General features: G+C 39.0%; 2 protein-coding genes across 3 annotated transcripts in view; one reads left to right on the top strand and one right to left on the bottom strand.

Moving 5' to 3' along the window:
- Nucleotides 1-231: 231 nt before the first annotated feature.
- LOC136244259 (uncharacterized) lies at nucleotides 232-2674 on the bottom strand. The gene is made up of 2 exons (XM_066035840.1): nucleotides 2011-2674; nucleotides 232-1933 (listed from the first exon to the last, which is right to left on the bottom strand). The coding sequence occupies exons 1-2, from the start codon at nucleotides 2672-2674 to the stop codon at nucleotides 309-311; spliced, it is 2289 nt and encodes a 762-aa protein (XP_065891912.1). The 3' UTR covers nucleotides 232-308.
- A 1173-nt stretch (nucleotides 2675-3847) lies between these two features.
- LOC136261367 (adhesion G protein-coupled receptor L4-like) overlaps nucleotides 3848-19944 on the top strand; it is a 134002-nt gene continuing 117905 nt past the window's right edge. Inside the window, exon 1 of one of the 2 annotated variants that reach the window (XM_066055373.1) lies at nucleotides 3848-4423. In XM_066055373.1, coding sequence (XP_065911445.1) covers nucleotides 4416-4423 — 8 coding nt within the window. In that variant the 5' untranslated portion in view covers nucleotides 3848-4415. Of the gene's footprint in view, nucleotides 4424-12082; nucleotides 12179-19944 lie in introns of those variants that run through there. The other variant, XM_066055365.1, reaches the window with a different exon arrangement.

Genomic DNA, 19944 nt, shown 5'->3' with positions numbered 1-19944 from the left:
TTTCATTAGAATGTTTTCGGTCATAAAGTTAGCGCATATCCTCTATTGCCACTATAAATACTGCACGAGCTTGCATGTGACAGTTTCTCTGCGTGAAGCGAGGCGTGAAGCAACTAGCTATCTGTCAGAAAGCTACGTGTATGTGGACAACTCGATCTAAGCTTAGGCCACTGCAATGAGATAACTTGTTTCTCATCAGCTTCTCATAGAATAACAGATGCGGGCGGGCGGGTTATCTCATTATTTGTAAGTCACATAAAAACTTCATACAGTAGCTGACACATAAAGAAAAATTGTATAATACACTATTACAAAAGCAGTATGATCAATTTTTTTATTTTAGGTTTTTGGCAGTGTGCACATTGAGGGTAAAACGCTGAGTCCACATCAACTTCAACTTCTTCAGCACAGTAAATACATATTGGAGTATAGCCTGCTGAATAGTACAGCTTCTCAATAGGGTCATAGCAATTGATATTGCGCACATATACTTCTGAAAAGGGCTCTGGAAGTTCCATATCCTGTAATGAAGAGCCACATGTATAAGAATAGTTGTCAAGCAATGACTCCAGTGATGTGCGTTGTGTTTTCTTTAACTTTGTTTTACAGTACAACAGACGCCACATATCACATTCCTCACACAACATCATCATGTCAACATTCTTTACATGTTGCACACTTGCAGAAAATGGTAGTGTTTTTTTAGGTGTCTTGACATGGAGAGATGGTCGATGTTCTTCAGTGGTAACTTGACCAAATATCTGGCTGAAACTTAAATAATGGTTGTCACTTCCAGGTGTAGGATCTGGCAATGAATTAAGTTGTTTAAATATTTCTTCAGATAATCGAGGTGGCTTACATATATTACATTCTAAAGAGCCACATTTACGGATCTCAAAAAAGTAATGCCGCTTCCTGCAGCAATGTTGCATGAACTCTTTCAAGTTTGGATGATCAGGCAGGGATTTTTTGTTAATAGATGTATTTATTATTGTGTCATCAATTTGCTTTAGCACAGTCAAAGACTGGTCCATAGCTTCTGCAGTAGCAGCATTAAAAACATTAAAACTTTCTTGTTTTAGTTGAAGTCTTGATAGGACTTGTGCAAGACAGATTTTTGGACCAGCAGCTGAATAAATTATGGCCTCTCTCAGTGTGGGATGCTTAGCAGCTGCAGCTCTAATTTCCTTCATATTTCCAGCTTTTCCCAATAACTGTTCGCTGTCATCATCCATTCCATTCCGTGCTAGTCCAACACATTGCAGTCCCAGGTTGATGACTGACATAATGCGCTCCACTGGATTTCTCCATGAATGGTAAGGGGCTGTCTTGGCTGCACAAAGATAATCTAGATCAAATTGTAGAAATAATGAAATCAGAGATAACTGAACTGCAATAAAAGTAAGCCGGTGGTCAGGACCCCCATCAGTATATAAAAACAAAATAGGCTTTGACTGAACATCTGTTTCGATCAAAGAAATAAGTTCAGAAGCATGCCTTATTGGGCTGGATGGCTCAAAAGTACCTTCTTTTAAACTAATATGGACTTTACCTGAATACCAAGAGCCAGAAATATCATCTGGGATAGCAACTTTAAAAAAGACTGATGGTATAAAGCTGAGCTTTGTAAAGTCATGATCAGCCACCAAAAACTCTGAGCCAGGTGCTGTGAATACACGATGTCCTCGCTCAGCTGCTGCTACTGGGACATTGGGCTCGCCAATTTTTATCCTATGTTTGTCATCGAGGCAATAAAATAAGCAGTGTTCCCTAAAAAGAACTGCATATTCTCTTAAATATCGAAAAACACCAGCTGCGTAATGACAATCAGGGTGATCTTTTCTGAACTGACGTTGTTGAACTTTGAAGCGTACTTTAAAACGGCCTGTGTGGTGGAGGGGGCTCTTAGAGAATTGGGTGCTTTGGGCCAAACCTGTAATCTAATCCATTCTATACTTGGAATTTTAGTGTCTGCTGGACATCTTGCTGCTACTTGATCTCTAAAGTCACGGATTGATATTGATATTGCACTTGCAATGTGTGTAATATTTGTATGACGACGATCATCCACAGCTGTACCAACTGATTCTTCAAGTAATTTACTACATTCATCCCAAAACACGTCATATTGAGACTTCATGCCAGAATTATTATGCCGGAGGTCCATTACTATAGATGGATCTTCCATTTCAATTGCTTGCTTCACTCGTTCGTCAATTTCGGCCTGATCAGTTGTGTCACTACTGGAGCAGTCACCTGTAAGATCTTTACAAGAATATCTTAAAACTGCTGGCTTAACTGTATGTGTTACCTGCCCAAACTTTTGAATAAATTCTTGAATCATCATCCTTGTGTGATAAACTGGAATATGCTTTTTAATTTCTTCAATGACCACTTGGCTGTTTTTGAGTGCTTGATCAAGACAATTGTCTGGTACATGCCAAACAAAATATGCATTTCCACAATTATTACCACTTGAGTAGATGAGTAATAATGCAGAAACAGATAAGCCAGCTTTAAGCTTCTTAACCATGTAATACTTTTTCTGGTTATCAGAGGGTAGATAAGAATGCAAATAAATTAGGGAATAAGGGCCTGCCTTTGAGAGCTGTTCACAGATATCTTGAAGCTCAGTGCAAACACTCCCAATTGGCTTTAAATACAAAATATCCATACTTTTGTCAATGGATCTCCAGGGTGTACCAGATGAATGAATAGTTTTCATGACTTTGCTTTTATCTTGAATTTCACATGCATAAAGATGCAAGGTGTTTGCCAGCAGTTCACAACTTTGCCTCATAGACGCCCAATTTTCTCTTGAAATATAATTAGCTTGCAATAATCTAAATAATTTTGTACTCAAGCTTTGAATGATATCAGCAGACATATTACCTGCTGAGCGTTTGCGATGTTTTGATAATTCAGGAGCATTGAATCCCTGAAAATCTTTAAAACAAGCAGGAATTTGATATCCACGAGCAGAAATGGTACTTTGATGCCCGTCTATGTACCATAAAACCTCACACAGTGATTTTACAAAATTGGTTCCTGATGAATTTACCTCATTAGAATTCCAATGAAGTTTTTTCAATTCTAGGTAATATATGATTTCATTATATAACCTATCCTTTTTGTTTCTCTCTTGAATACATGATGGAACCTTTTTCCTTGGTATTTCTAACTGAGATTGTTTCAAAATGTCAAATGCATTTGGACGTTGAACTTCCACCACACATACATCTTCTGAAGTATCAACAAAAAACTTGATAAACTTTCCAAACTCTTTTGCTACTGAATTTACTGCTAAATCGGGGTTAGCCTTTAAAGATAAGGATTCCTTGCTGTTGCCAACAAATACTTCTGCAATCTGTGAATTGAAAATCGTAATAAAAAAGTAGCTAATTTGCAATATATATTTATGCCCATATTCAACAAAATCCACCTAACCAGAGCAAAAAGTTTTATTAATGCCATGCAGTAAAAGATTTTCGTTCTATATGGCCATTATAGTATAAAAAGCATCAAATAATCAAGTCTGCTTATGCATCATGGCAGCCATAATGTATGCCCTTTTCAGTATAAGCGCCCCTTGGGTTCTTTTGAGGCCACTGGGTTGGCTAGACATGGCTGGGTGGATCAATAAAATGCCATGTATTCAAGTGATTTCAATATCCCATAAACTAAACCCCACCTGGATTTTGTGGCTTTGAGAATAGCTACAAAGACCATATTTGTAACCTAATACAATATACACTGTATACTTTCCCTATACCATATTCTCCATCTTAGCTCCAGTGTCCTTTAATATCATACAATATAGCTTTCAGGCTCCTTGGCTATGGGTAAACACCTCGAACAGGCTCTGCCTTCTGTGTCCACCCTCCAGTGCCTAACTGGTAAAGTAGATAAGAAGTAAGAAGAAGCTAGAAGCAACCATAGATCGACACTGTATAAAAGGGCCACCTATAGACAATACGGCTACTGAAGTTTTTATAGGCTCTTTATAATGATTGCATGCAGTCAATTATTAAACTACAACAGTGGCGACCATGCATATGATCATTTCAATTCCAAAATACGCTCATATTTTTAAAACAATATAGCTAGCTAGCTAGAACTCACCTGTGGTGCTTCAGTGGTAGTTGATGAGCTAGACAGCTTCGGAACCAACATAGAATTGAAAAATTCACGAAAGGTAGCTGTATCCGAATGGGATTGAACGATTTCCCAAGGAAGCAGCGATTTTCTACGAGATAAATCCACTACCGTCACACACAAGAGAGCCATGCTGTTAATACCAACCTTATCACGTGCGATAATGGGTGCGCATGTGCATAACTAAAAATTTGATGCGGGCGGTTGATGAGAAACAAGTTATCTCATTGCAGTGGCCTTAATTGCAACAGTTATCGACTATGATCAAGTATGTATATATTATTATAGTTCACATCAGACCATCAGAATCATTAATAACCAGGCGGTTAAACAATTTGCAATCCATGCCATCTGCCAGTCTGTGGGCAGAGAAGCAAACCCTGCCCAATCCTGCGACGATGGAATGGTCGCCATCACCGAAACAGCATTACCGCGTTGTACAATTTTTAATCCAGAAGATTAACATTGATATAGACTACATCAATGTTAATCTTCTGGATTAAAGATTGTGTAGCTCTCCAGTCTGCTCCATGACCCGGGAACCTATCCGCCGTACCAACGAACGTGCACAAGAACTCCAAGCTCCCAGGGTCACTGATGACCTAGTTACCAATGTAGCGTTTAACCGCCTGGTTATTAATGATTCTAATGGTCTGATGTAAAAAAATTATTATAGTTTAGCTACTGGCAATGTGTTGTTTGTGCAGCACGTATGCGTAGTTACTGTATAGCTAGTCAATTGTGAACATTTTGCATTGTCTCTGGTCTGCCTACAGAGACTAACTACCCAGTTACGTAAACAAGGCTGAGCAAGTTCAAACCCTTTAAAAAAAACATAGCAAGCATTCCGTATAGCTAACACTGCCTTCCGGTTGCTGAACGCCAATATACACTGCAAATTCAGAAGTAGCTATGAGGTTCATACTGATACACCACCACTGGTGGAATGGGTGAAGCCGCCACTCAGTTGTATAAGAGATTGACTAACCTCTTGAGTGTTAGCTAAGTACGCTACATGGTCTTTCCTTTGGAATAGTGATGGGATGGGTGAGATGTAAATGATATGTAATCCAAAAACAGCCAAGCTGTAAAAAAAGGTGCGGCTCCCTAAAAGGCCATTGTGAAAAAAGATGTGAAATCCAAGGTGGCGGCCAAGAAATGGCTGTGATGGTAGGTTAATAGTAAAAATTTTAATAACGACAATTCAGTTGAATTTTGTGCCACTTGGTCTTGGCACCAAATTCACCTGAATTGTCGTTATTAAAATTTTTACCATTAACCTACCATCACAGCCATTTCTTGGCCGCCACCTTGGATTTCACATCTTTTTTCACCATGGCCTTTTAGGGGGCCACACCTTTTTTTACAGCTTGGCTGTTTTTGGATTAGATTTCACTTCTTTTTGTATGACATTCAGAATCTAATCTAGTGCAATGCACTGATAGCAGTTATGCAATGTCCATGATCTCTGACATCTTCCCCAGCTGGTGTACATGACCTGCATTTATCATATTATACCGGCTGCATAATTGACTATGAAAATTTTGTAGCACAACGCAATATTTATAAGGATGCAAAAGTAAAACATTGAAAATTTATATATTGCCCTAGTGCTAACTTATAAACATCACAAAGAAAGGTAAACCTGGGAACCATGATAACATTATCAGGTTGCATTAGAAGTGCACCCATACTAATGGTAGCCTTATTGTGGTACATAGCTTCCAGGTATATTGTTACAACAGGTACAATGGATATTAGATATCTTTGTGTACTGCAATGACAAAAATTTGAGACTGTCATTGACAATTTACAGGCTGATAGTCATGAAGTTGCAATAGGTTATCTCAGAATCTGACTATGAAAATATACATATTTGTTTAACCGCATAAACATATTCCAATAACAATGTGCCTGGCTGACATTATGTTGTTCACAATTATGCACTTACACACATCCTTCTTCTACCTTGGAGTGCTACCATTGGTATAGTCCCAGAATTGCATGGTATATAGAAGGTTATATCAAGGTTCTAAGTGTCTATCAAACACTTGGGTCATCACATTCCCTGGTAAATGTTATTTGGTAACTACTATCACACATTTGTGTATGCAGTGTGTGTATTTGCAGTGTAAGAATCTCATCCCACCAATCTCGAGCTCCTTACCACAAACTACAGTAATCTTAAACTGGTACAATTTAGCAAGTGAGGAATGATTATTTGCTAGCACATACAGTATTATGGATACCGAGATGAAATGATTGATCAGCATGAAGGGCAGTATGTAGCATTCGGGATAAACTCCTGCTCACCTCTACTTCCATTTTCAAGGTGTATGTATGGCTTCATACAAAGCATGTACAAAGAGGATATATTTGCACTGGCTTCAGGGCAGATGAAGAGGTGGCACAGACATACTTCCCACTGCCATCTCCAGCTTAACTGGGTAACTATAAGATAATTTCTAATAGAGCAGTCAATAGATCTGCACTTCACCAACACCTATTACTTATCCTCAACTTACACTATTTGGCTTTGGAGATGCATATACATAGTTACTGTACCACTATGTACTGTATGCTATGCACAAGCAATGATGCAGTACTCACAATATCAAGTAAACTAGATGTAAGTTGATAGTACACACCTATAGCTTAGTAATATAAGTATAATAGTAACAATTGCAGGGAGGTCATTTATTCCTGCAGACAAATCCAAATAGGACGAGCTAGGAGAAGGAATCTCGAATGCTGATTTGTATCAATTTACTCTGGATGACCGCATCACCTACCTCGCAGAGGTTATTCACAAGGCCAGTCTGCCACCGCAATTAGTACCTCTGCTTAATGTGATTATGCTGACCCCACCTCTGTTGCAGGAACAAATGAAGACTCCACTGCTGATACACCAGTCACTGTAATGAAAGACTCATGAGAGTGACCCAGATACAACATGTGATGACATGAGTACTGTACATAAGATACAGTACCTGTGCACACAGACATGCCACATACTATTGCCAATATTCTATGTTTAGGATTCATTTGATACAACTACACTGTATGCACTCAAATGCTAGTCTCAGTGGTATATGAAAGCTTAAATATCTGCACTCACAGTTGCAAGCTGGTTTCCCCTTACCAAGAGAATTGTTCACACTTAGTAGCCTTATTGGAGGATAGATTTGTCCAGCCACATACATGTAAGATAATTTAACTCACAAAATCTCTACAGCATGCACACCATACAGAAAAAGACAGCCCTTGAATTTCTGTATCCAGTGTTGACCATACTAGAAATACCATAGTGACAGTCATTCACTGCTGATGATGGCATAATACGCTCTCCATACATCAACTTATTGGAAACTTTAATTAGCTAGCTACCTCAGTGGGAAAATTCCAAATTTAAGTTGTTACCAAATTCGCTAAACTGTAGATTATACAATCTAAATTTGGTATCAGTATAGCTACTGGTGTAACTATGCAGTGAAGGATGCTTCTACTGTACGAATTGTTAACAGGCAAGACATTCTGAGCACGAACGCTGTGCGATACTAGGTTCCTTTTTGGCTTTCCCTTCATTAGCTACTACACTGGGCTGAGCTGTTTCAGTAGGCGTGTGGGTATATTGTCTGGGCCAGTGGCTTTGTGAGGATATAATAAATACTTTACTCCATGCATGTCAATAGTGATTGGATATCGCTCCAATCACTATTGACATGCATGGAGTAAAGATAACCTAGATCCTCACAAGGCCCAGACAATATACCCACACGCCTACTGAAACAGCTCAGCCCAGAGCTTTCTCCAATCTTCACAATGGTTTTTCAAGCCTCTCTACAACAATGCCAAGTACCAGAAGATTGGAAAATAGCTAACATTGTCCCTGTTCATAATAAAAGCAACCATAGCATTCCTAGTAACTACCGCCCAATATCATTAACCAGTGTTTGCTGTAAGCTCCTTGAACACATCATCTATACGCACATATTCTCTCATCTTAACAAACGTCAAGTACTAAGTGATAACCAACATGGATTTAGACAAGGGAGATCTTGCAAAACTCAAGTGCTCTTAACCATCAATGACTTGGCAAAAAGCCTAGACAATAACTTACAAACTGATGTAATTTTTTTAGACTTCGCCAAAGCTTTTGACAAAGTTGACCTTTCCTGTTTAATTCATAAACTTGATCACTATGGTATATATACGAGGTAACGTTCTATCCTGGCTAGAAAATTTTTAAAGTCAAAGAACTCAGCATGTCATCATAGAAGGTCATTACAGCTCTACAACCAATGTCACTTCAGGAGTACCTCAAGGCTCTGTCCTAGCTCCTTTACTGTTTCTATGCTTTATAAATGGCCTACCAGAGGGTATAAAAAGTAAAATAAAACTGTATGCTGATGATGTACTTTTGTACTCAACAATCACAACACCAGATGACTGTCACCAGTTACAAGCTGACTTAAACACCCTAGAACAATTGGCTAAAAAGTGGAACATGATATTTAACCCTTCCAAATGCAAGTTTCTTAGAGTCACTAATAAAGCGAATCCCATTCAGATGTCTTACTACATACAAAATGAAAAGATTAAAGAAGTACCTTATGCTAAATACTTAGGAGTTACTATAGACCAACACCTAATGTGGGATGAGCATATAAGACAGATTACAACAAATTTAAGGCTAACAATGTTAAGAGCTTTCTCTAGCGAAACCTAAAATCATTCCTTGTCAACATCAAAGTCACCTGTTACCAAATCATGGTAAGGTCAATTCTTGACTAATCATCAACCATTTGGTCGCCATACACGCAGAGAAACATTCAAGCCCTAGAATCTGTACAAAGGAGGTCTGCTAGATTTGTATTCAACAATTACTCACCTTATGATAGTGTATCCAACATGCTTACTAATCTTGGCTGGAGTTCACTTGCTGATAGGCGAAATGAACATAGATCAATAATGTTATTCATCACATTGTAGACATTTACGCTGACTTTTACTCCCACCTCGCCCTTGTACCCTACATGTGGACACTCAAAGAGATTCTTACAATTACCAGCAAGAACTAATGCCTATTCAAACTCTTTTCTTCCAAGCAGTATTAAGTTGTGGAACTCTTTATCAGATGATGTTGTGCTTGTTTCAGACCTCAATAATTTCAAACAAAGATTAACAGGACTGTTATCTTAATTCATAATTTTTGTAATGTAATTACTTTGTGCATACATGTTCCCCCTGCACAGTAAGGTAAATGAGGGTAATTCCGGACACTCTTTGATAAAATCACCCTAGCGCTGCATTCACAAAGAGTTAAGACAACTCTAGGAATCGTTTTAAAGTGTATCTTAAGATGCATCTGCAGTACAAATTTCGTTTCGATACAATTAACTGCTGAGGAGTTATGAGCCGAAATTTAACAGCATGTAAAAATGCAACATGCGGCTAATTCCGGACACTTCGAATAACAAACAAGTAGCGCCTTCTACAGGTTACCAATCCTCTATAAAAGTATGGAGACTAAAGTACCACTCATCTGGAGCTTATAAATCAAGTAGAAAGTTCATACCCTTTAAGAGGAAGCAGCAGTGCGTATTTTAAAAAGTTTGTGTAATTCGCGAATATTTTCTTTGTATTTCAATAGAACAGCTGCTGAAAAATCGACTGCCACTCCGCCTGTGCAGCATGGATTCTTACGATTTTTGCTATGTAATTACCTGAGGGTATGATCTTCTTATAAGTCTTTGAAAATCGAAAATATGAGCTTTGGGTGCCAGGTTACATTAACATTTTCAAAGTTTTTGAACAAAAATATCCGTGATTACGCTACAAATCCGTGTCAAACTTCGCGATGGAATAACAGATTCGCTTCAATTTTGATTTGTAGATAGGCCATAGGACACTGCATTAGCATACCAAATTATAGGCCCGGGGATTCTACCATTGTTGAGAACGATCTAAGTGTCCGGAATTAGCCGCTGTCCGGAATTACCCGCACTTACCTTAACAAAAAAATTTTTTAACAATACTTACAAGTTTTTTTTTGAAAACAAATAATAAAATGGTTACAACTACACATACAACTACTCAGCCAAACTACTATTACTACTGCTACTATATACTACTACTAGGAATACAATCAATCAAGGAAAAAGGGGATTGTTATCATCATCATTGTCCTGAAGAGCCCAATATCTTAAAATCATTTTAGCATTGCTTTGCCACAGTGCAACAGAAAGTTGTTGCAATAAATTCTTTCTTGCAAGCTTGGTAGGAACACCGCTTCTAGGGGTGGTACAGTCAGCAATAATTCTTAACATTCTCAGGGCAAAAGGGGTCCACACTCCAAAGCACTCCACTACCAAAGGAACAAACTCAGAACCAGCCTTCTCCACAGCTGCCAAATGCTTCTGACCCTTGGCCAACTCTCCAGCTGCAGCAGCTACCCCAACACATGCAGCAGAAGAGGAAATGAAAGCAGGCTGAATAGTGCTGCGTACAGAGACGTCGAAGTAAGCAGAACGTCCGTGTTGAAAATCAGGATGAAAGATATCACCAGGCCTCAGGCCATCATCATATGAAGCCCTCTGTTCCTTAAGGACACCAGGATTGTCTTGAGAAAGGGCATTATAAATGATGTTAACAAGGGTGTCATGAAGACGGATTCTCATAGGACCATGAGAGCAACCTAACAGATGGTCGCCAAAGCTGTCTATAGAAGAGAGGCAAGTGCACAATGAAGAAAGAGGAAACAAGGTTACACCAAGCCACAAACGTAAACCTATAACAAATTCTGGACCAGGGATGGCCAAACCAAGACAGGCTTTAGGGATAGCTTTAAGCCAGCCACTGCTTGTACCAGAAGGATGTGCTAGAGCAGTTAAACGTGCCTGATCCCTAATACTGAGAGTAGCATACAGGTTATCAAAGATGCTTTGGTCGATTATAGCCTGTAGGTCTTGCTGAGAAGATGGGAGGATTGAAGGATTACCAGAAGTTCTAGAAAAAAGTGTGACAGCAGCCTCCTCATAGGGAAAAATGAGCTGGTTGACATCAGCAGAAAGAAGGGAGGAAGACAAGCCTCGTACACTGTTACATGAACCTAAAAATTAAATTACACAAATAACTTACACCTCAACCGTGAACCGATTTAACGAACTTCGTGTCCGTTAACCTAAGTTTACGGTGCAGGGGTGCATAGTCATAGCGTGATCTGTTACCCCAGGAAACACACTGAGATGAGATCACGAAAGTCCTGTTAATATACTCGTGACAAATCGAGCAAACGCTGACAGTACCATTTCTGCCATGGAAATTCAATCTATTTCCCACACTCAGGAAATAATTTCGGTAAATATTGATGCTAATGATGCACGGTATCTTCGCAAACACTATACGGAATTTTACGGAGTAAAGTTTATATTGTACACAAAGTCGTATGTTTTGTAGCTTATCAACATTCAACAATGCAGTTTTCTAACATATCCGAAATATGATAGGCATGAAATAGAGGATATGCGCTATTAATAATTTGAACGAAAAATGATCAATATAACAAGATTTGCGGCGTTCCCAAGAATTTTTGACGGTGAACGACTATCGTGAATCCCATACAAAAGTATAGGTAGCAAATGCGGCTCGGACTCTAACTTGCCACATAAACTACGGATGGGGCTTCTCCTGCAAGTTACTCTGTTATACACATAAAGGAATCTATCGCTCTGGAGAAACTCGCGTAACTGGTCTAGTTTTGGTGATTCGCACTTTCTATGCATACCTACAATACATTCGTTCACCATCGTGACGTAAGAAAACATCACGTTTTCATTAGAATGTTTTCGGTCATAAAGTTAGCGCATATCCTCTATTGCCACTATAAATACTGCACGAGCTTGCATGTGACAGTTTCTCTGCGTGAAGCGAGGCGTGAAGCAACTAGCTATCTGTCAGAAAGCTACGTGTATGTGGACAACTCGATCTAAGCTTAATTGCAACAGTTATCGACTATGATCAAGTATGTATATATTATTATAGTTCACATCAGACCATCAGAATCATTAATAACCAGGCGGTTAAACAATTATCCATGCCATCTGCCAGTCTGTGGGCAGAGAAGCAAACCCTGCCCAATCCTGCGACGATGGAATGGTCGCCATCACCGAAACAGCATTACCGCGTTGTACAATTTTTAATCCAGAAGATTAACATTGATATAGACTACATCATGTTAATCTTCTGGATTAAAGATTGTGTAGCTCTCCAGTCTGCTCCATGACCCGGGAACCTATCCGCCGTACCAACGAACGTGCACAAGAACTCCAAGCTCCCAGGGTCACTGATGACCTAGCTACCAATGTAGCGTTTAACCGCCTGGTTATTAATGATTCTAATGGTCTGATGTGAAAAAAAATTATTATAGTTTAGCTACTGGCAATGTGTTGTTTGTGCAGCACGTATGCGTAGTTACTGTATAGCTAGTCAATTGTGAACATTTTGCATTGTCTCTGGTCTGCCTACAGAGACTAACTACCCAGTTACGTAAACAAGGCTGAACAAGTTCAAACCCTTTAAAAAAAACATAGCAAGCATTCCGTATAGCTAACACTGCCTTCCGGTTGCTGAACGCCAATATACACTGCAAATTCAGAAGTAGCTATGAGGTTCATACTGATACACCACCACTGGTGGAATGGGTGAAGCCGCCACTCAGTTATATAAGAGATTGACTAACCTCTTGAGTGTTAGCTAAGTACGCTACATGGTCTTTCCTTTGGAATAGTGATGGGATGGGTGAGATGTAAATGATATGTAATCCAAAAACAGCCAAGCTGTAAAAAAAGGTGCGGCCCCCTAAAAGGCCATTGTGAAAAAGATGTGAAATCCAAGGTGGCGGCCAAGAAATGGCTGTGATGGCAGGTTAATGGTAAAAATTTTAATAACGACAATTCAGGTGAATTTGGTGCCAAGACCAAGTGGCACAAAATTCACCAGAATTGTCGTTATTAAAATTTTTACCATTAACCTACCATCACAGCCATTTCTTGGCCGCCACCTTGGATTTCACATCTTTTTTCACCATGGCCTTTTAGGGGGCCACACCTTTTTTTACAGCTTGGCTGTTTTTGGATTAGATTTCACTTCTTTTTGTATTTGTATACCCCAAAGCCGGCCTATGGCCGGCTTTGGGGCTTTTTAACCTATAGTTTTTTCTTTACCACATGCAGGAAGAAGAAAAGATGAAGCAGATATTAAATACTTTAAATATTTCTGAATTTATCAGTAAATGTACAAGTTATATATATATATAATACATATATTTATTACAGGACTCTCTGTATGGTGGTTTCTTTGCAACTTAACACTCTATGTACAAGATGACTTCTTCTAGCTGATCTCTCTACAGGGTGAACTGCTTGCAGCTGAACTATAACTCTTCTTCTAGCTGATCTCTCTACAGGGTGATTTGTTTGTAGCTGAACTATCTACAAGGTGACTTCTTCTAGCTGATCTCTCTACAGGGTGAATAGTTTGCAGCTGAACTATCTACAAGGTAACTTCTTCTAGCTGATCTCTCTACAGGGTGATTTGTTTGTAGCTGAATTCTGTACAGGTGATTTGTTTGCAGCTGAGCTCTTTACAGAATGGTTTCTTTGTAGCTGAACTCTCTGCAAGGTAACTTCTTCTAGCTGATCTTTCTACAGGTGATTTGTTTGTAGCTGAATTTTCTACAGGGTGACTTGTTTGTAGCTGAACTCTCTACATGGTGGTTTCTTTGTAGCTGAAATCTCTACAAGGTGAATTAATCTAGCTGATCTTTCTATAGGGTGATTTATTTGTAGCTGAATTGTCTACAACGTAACTTCTTCTAGCTGATCTCTCTACAGGATGATTTGTTTGCAGCTGAACTCTTTACAAAATGGTTTCTTTGTATCTGAACTCTCTACAAGGTAACTTCTTCTAGCTGATCTTTCTACTGGGCAATTTGTTTGTAACAGAATTTTCTACAGGTGATTTGTTTGCAGCTGAACTCTCTACATGATGGTTTCTTTGTTGCTGAACTCTCTACAAGGTGAATTCTTCTAGCTGATCTCTCTACAGGGTAATTTGTTTGTAACTGAATTTGTACAAGGTGCTTTTTTGTAGGTGATCTCACTGCAGGTTGATTTGTTTGTAGCTGAACTCACTAAAGGGTGATTTGCTTGTAGCTGAACTCCTTACATTGTGTATAGTTTCTAGCTGATCTCTCTACAGGGTGATTTGTTTGTAGCTGATCTCTCTACAAGTTGACTTGTGTGTAGCTGATCTCTCTGCAGGTTGATTAATTTGTAGCCGACCTCTCTACAGGGTAGTTTGTTTGTAGCTGAACTGTCTATAAGGTGATTTGGTTGTAGCTGATCTCTCTGCAGGTTGACTTGTTTTAGCTGAAATCTCTACAGGGTTATTTACTTGTAGCCGAACTCCTTACATTGTGTCTAGTTTCTAGCTGATCTCTCTACAGGGTGATTTGTTTGTAGCTGATCTCTCTACAAGTTGATTTGTGTGTAGCTGATCTTTCTACAGGTTGATTTGTTTGTAGCCGATCTCTCTACAGGGTGATTTGTTTGTAGCTGATCTCTCTACAAGTTGATTTGTGTGTAGCTAATCTTTCTACAGGTTGATTTGTTTGTAGCCGATCTCTCCACAGGGTAATTTGTTTGTAGCTGAACTCTCTATAAGGTGATTTGTTTGTAGCTGATCTCTCTGCAGGTTGATTTGTTTTAGCTGAACTCTCTACAGGGTGATTTGTTTGTAGCTTATCTCTCTACAGGTTGATTTGTGTGTAACTGATCTCTCTATAAGCTGATTTGTTTGCAGCTGATCTCTCTTCAGGGTGATTTGTTTCTAGCTGATCTCTCTACAGGGTGATTTTTTGTAGCTGGCCTCTCTTCAGGGTGATCTGTTTCTAGCTGATCGCTCTACAGGTTGATTTGTTTGTAGCTGAACTCTCTACAGGGTGATTTGCTTGTAGCTGAACTCCTTACATTGTGTCTAGTTTCTAGCTAATCTCTCTACAGGGTAATTTGTGTGTAGCTGATCTCTCTGCAGGTTGATTTGTTTGTAGCTGATCTCTCTACAAGATAATTTGTTTGTAGCTGAACTGTCTATAAGGTGATTTGTTTGTAGCTGATATCTCTGCAGGTTGATTTGTTTTAGCTGAACTCTCTACAGGGTGATTTACTTGTAGCTGAACTCCTTACATTGTGTCTAGTTTCTAGCTGATGTCTCTACAGGGTGATTTGTTTGTAGCTGATCTCTCTGCAAGTTGATTTGTTTTAGCTGATCTCTCTACAGGGTGATTGCTTGTAGCCGAATTCCTTACATTGTGTCTAGTTTCTAGCTGATGTCTCTACAGGGTGATTTTTTTTGAAGCTGAACTCTCTACCGGGTGATTTGTTTCTAGCTCTTCTCTCTACGGGTTTATTTGTGTGTAACTGAGCTCTCTGCAGGTTGATTTGTTCATTGCTGATCGCTCTAAAGGTTGATTTGTTTGTAGCTGAACTCAGCAAAGTGTTTTGTTTGTAGCTGATCTCTCTACAGGATAATTTGTTTGTAGCTGAAGTCTCTCCACTGTGATTTTTTTGTAGCTGAATTCTCTAGAGAGTGTAGCCAAACTCTCAGCTGAACTCTCTTCAGTGTGACTTGTAATGTTCTGAATCTTTACAGTGATATATTTGTAGCTTAACTCTCCACAGGGTGGCTTGCTTCTTGCTGAACTGTCTATAAGATTAACTGTTTGCAGCTGAACTCCCTACAGAATAACTTGTAATGTAATAGAATTCCATAATGGAGTAAATAAATTAGCTGAATGCTCTATTAGGGTGACTGTTCTATTAGAGTATCTCGATCTCGCATTTGCTACACGGAGTTGGCTTTCGAATCATAACTCAGTTGTTTGTAATCCAATTCTTATATACTACTGCAAGGACTTTCTATGAAGATTATTTTAGGTATACACCGATTTTCAGCTCATTGCTCTTGTGGTTTGCCTAGTAGGTGTAAAACTATACTTTTTTATTCATAAAAATCGATCGCGTAATTGTGACACAGGTCGGGTTTTGTGTCATATCTCCGTGGTCTTTATCTCGATTCCTTTCAAACCACCAAAAGGCACTCCTACGATGGTTACTCCATCTACATAGCAATTTTCAACTCATTCCATGAAGCGGTTTACCCTGTAGGCGTGACAACAAATCGATCTTGTTTTACGCGAATAATCAGTCATATATCCTGAATCATTCATCGGATTTGCACCAAATTTGATGCTATATGATTCGCCTTTAGACTCCCTTTCTGTGTGCCAACTTTCAAGGCGATCGGAGTACGCGTTTGCGTTTTATAGCAATTTTTGCAAGTGTGCGAAAACACGAAGAAGAAAAAAAAATCGAAACGTTGGCAGCTCGTATCTCGGAAATGGCTGGAGCGATTTCCTTCAAATTTGGAATGTAGACTCCCCTGGCTGGCGGGCAACTCTGTAGCAAATTTGGTCCCAATCGGATAAGGGATCACCGAGATACAAAGGTGTGAAAATGACGTTTTCTTTCTTCCTGTCAATATATACACGGTGTGGCGCGCCGGCTTCTTGATCCGCACGACATACTACCGTGTGTCTTGATTCGCGGTGACCGGTCCAGTGTCCGGTTGCTGAGGCCATATTTAGGTCCCTTTTTTCTTTTTCTTTTTTAGGTCCCTTGTTGCTTATTAGTCTATATTTATAGTCACATTGTTCAAGAAAATTTATAATAATAATGCCTCCTGCATTTATACTTAGCGTACGTTCAAAGCATGCATGCATTGTGCATTTCATCTTCGTTGAAAAATTCCATTAGACAGGACAGGGGCGGATCCAGAGTTTCGAAAGAGGGGGGGCACCTTTCTGAAAAACAGTTGAAGACCAAAAAAACTTGCTGAAAACCAGTTGAAGACCAAAAAAAAAAAAAAAAAAAAAAGGTCACAACAATAATAGCTAGTTATCCTTACCAACTATATCACGTCTGTTATGTAAAATAAAATCCTATTTGTAGCTTCATAGGTAAGTTACACTGCCTCATGAACATTGTGACTGCTTTATTAGAGTAATTGACTGCTCTATTAGAGTATCTCGATCTTGTATGCAATTTCTTGAAGGGGGGGGGGGGGGGGGGGGATTTGCCCCAAATGCCCCATCCTGGATCCGCCACTGCAGGAGTCTACCATAAAACCACAATTATTCTTCTTTTGCACAATACGCAATTTCTCAATTGACGTACACTGTATTACAGAAAAGAATTGCATTGTTTGAGTTCCAAACTGTGGTAACAGGCCAAGTCAATAGCAAGATTTTATAAATCTAAGATAAAGAAAACAAGGGAAATACAACTATTAACACTGCTTAACTACAAAACTACACTACTTAACCAAAGTCTCCTAAATCATCATCCAAAGTAAGAGCATACTGACGAAGTACCATCTTAGCACCATAAGCAGGGGCGGAGAACAGTACTCAAAAGTGGGGGGGGCAAGTCATGTGGGTTGGCTGTAAGTTACAAAGTGTTTTAAAATCATTAACTGTACCTTAGTGTGTTTTGCACTCTAGCATGCAAAGCGCGCCAATACTAAGGGGTCTGGAGGCATGCCCCCACAGGAAAATTTTGAGATTTGGATGTTTTGAGATTGAATCTGAGAGCATTTTCAGTGGAACATGTGTACTTGAATAGGATACTGCTATGCAATGACTATCATTGAGATACTGTACATCAGTAAATGAAGGCATTTCAGATAGACTCATGCTGTTGATTATTATTATTATTATTATAATAATTGCAAGACCTCGCACAGCGAGTATAAATGCAATATACAAATCAAAATATATAGCTACAGCTAACTAATTACAATTTTACAGTTCATTTATAAGAAGGTTGTTAAACACGGTGATAGATGAAGCTTCAACAGTCTCTGGTTGCAAGTTGTTCCATAGTATAGCAGTGGAAGGAAAGAAGCTGAATTTATATGTGTCAATTCTAGTGAATGGCAGGGTAAGTTTGTACTCATGACCCCGGGTAATTCCTCTATTAAAAGTGATACATTCTGGTAGAGTAAGGTCCACAATAATTATATGAATAATTTTGTACATCATTTGGAGTCTTAACATATTTTGACGATAATTTAAACTGTTCCATTTCAAGGTAGTTAGCATTTGTGTTACACTGCTCGTGGAGCGAAAATCTCCAATAACAAATCTGGCTGCGCGCCTTTGAACAGCTTCTAGCTTGTCAATATTACATTGGGTGTGAGGGGCCCAGACACAAGTAGCATACTCCAGTATGGGACGCACATACATCGGGTAAGCTTCAGCTTTCACTTCACGCTGGCATGAAGACAGATTTCTTCTCAGGAAGGACAAGGTATTGTTTGCTTTCTTACATACTAAATTTACATGTGTGTTGAAAGTAAGCTTGGAGTCAATCATTACTCCCAAATATCTAGCTTCATTTACACACTTTAGTGGTTCATCATATAATAAGTACAACTTCTTGATGATCTGTTTCAGTGAAATGTGTAGAACTTCACAGTTATTCACGTTTAACATCATTAACCACTTATTTGCCCAAAGCTGTAAATTATATAAGTCTTGCTGAAGAGTTTCTTGATCGATTTGATTGGTTATTGGTCTATATAACACACAGTCGTCTGCGAAAAGACCACAGGATGATGATATACACTCTGGTAAATCATTGATATAGACCAGAAACAATAAGGGACCCAACACTGTCCCTTGAGGTACACCACTAGTAACATTCACTGGGTGTGATATACAACCATTACATACAACTCTTTGACTACGGCCATTAAGAAACGATGAGATCCACTGAAGAGTGGTTCCCCTAATACCATAATGGTGCAACTTGTGTAACAGAAATCGGTGTGAAACCTTGTCAAAGGCTTTACAGAAATCCAAGAATATGACATCAGTTTGTACCTTGTGGTTTAAATTTAGAGCAAAATTGTGGGTAGTTTGTAGTAGCTGTAGTTCAGCGGAACGTTTTCCACGGAATCCGTACTGACATTCTGAAAGAATACTGAACGTTTCAAGGTGAGACATGATATTTGAATAGACAACATGTTCAAACAATTTACAACACACACTCGTTAATGATATTGGACGATAATTACAAGGGCCATTTCGACTGCCCTTCTTAAATACTGGGGTCACTAAAGCAGTTTTCCAGTCATTAGGTAACACACTTTGCTTTAGAGAAGCACTGAACATAAGGCCCATACAGGGAGCAACCTCATTTGCCAATTCCTTAAGTAGTTTGGGTTGGATACCATCTGGGCCCCTTTATAAGGATCTATTTCACCTAATAACTTTGCAATACCTGCAGTGTCTACTTGTATAGCGGACATGTCTGGGTACTGGGCATTACCCATGTCTGGTAATATGGCATTATTATCTTGAGTAAACACAGAATAAAAATACTCGTTCAGTATATTAGCTTTAGCAAGATCTGTTGAATACATTTTTCCTTCTTTTTCAAGCATGGGGATTCCTCCTGGGTCTCTGCGTAAAGATTTAACATGCTGAAAAAACTTTTTCTTTCTACCACTTTGGTATGAATCGTAGATCATTTGGTGCATGTAATCATTATAAGCTTTCCTACACTCTTTCTGCATCTGTTTTTTGAGAAGTTTGTAATCTCTCCAATGTACTGCAGATTTAGATCTCTTAGCTAAATTGTAACATTTTTGCTTTCTTCGCCGTAG

This window comes from Dysidea avara, chromosome 1 (genome assembly GCF_963678975.1).
Source record: "Dysidea avara chromosome 1, odDysAvar1.4, whole genome shotgun sequence".
Taxonomy (NCBI): Eukaryota; Metazoa; Porifera; class Demospongiae; order Dictyoceratida; family Dysideidae; genus Dysidea; species Dysidea avara.
Note: the sequence above shows the minus strand (reverse complement) of the source record. Positions and strands in the feature narration are given on the sequence as shown.

What these genes read in the sequence shown, in the direction of transcription:
- LOC136244259 (XM_066035840.1), bottom strand. Translation starts at nt 2,674, where the DNA reads ATGGATATTTTGTATTTAAAGCCAATTGGGAGTGTTTGCACTGAGCTT. An exon ending in TGCAATATCAATATCAATCC is followed by an intron (nt 1,934 to 2,010) that starts GTGACTTTAGAG and finishes ATTAGATTACAG; the next exon opens with GTTTGGCCCAAAGCACCCAA.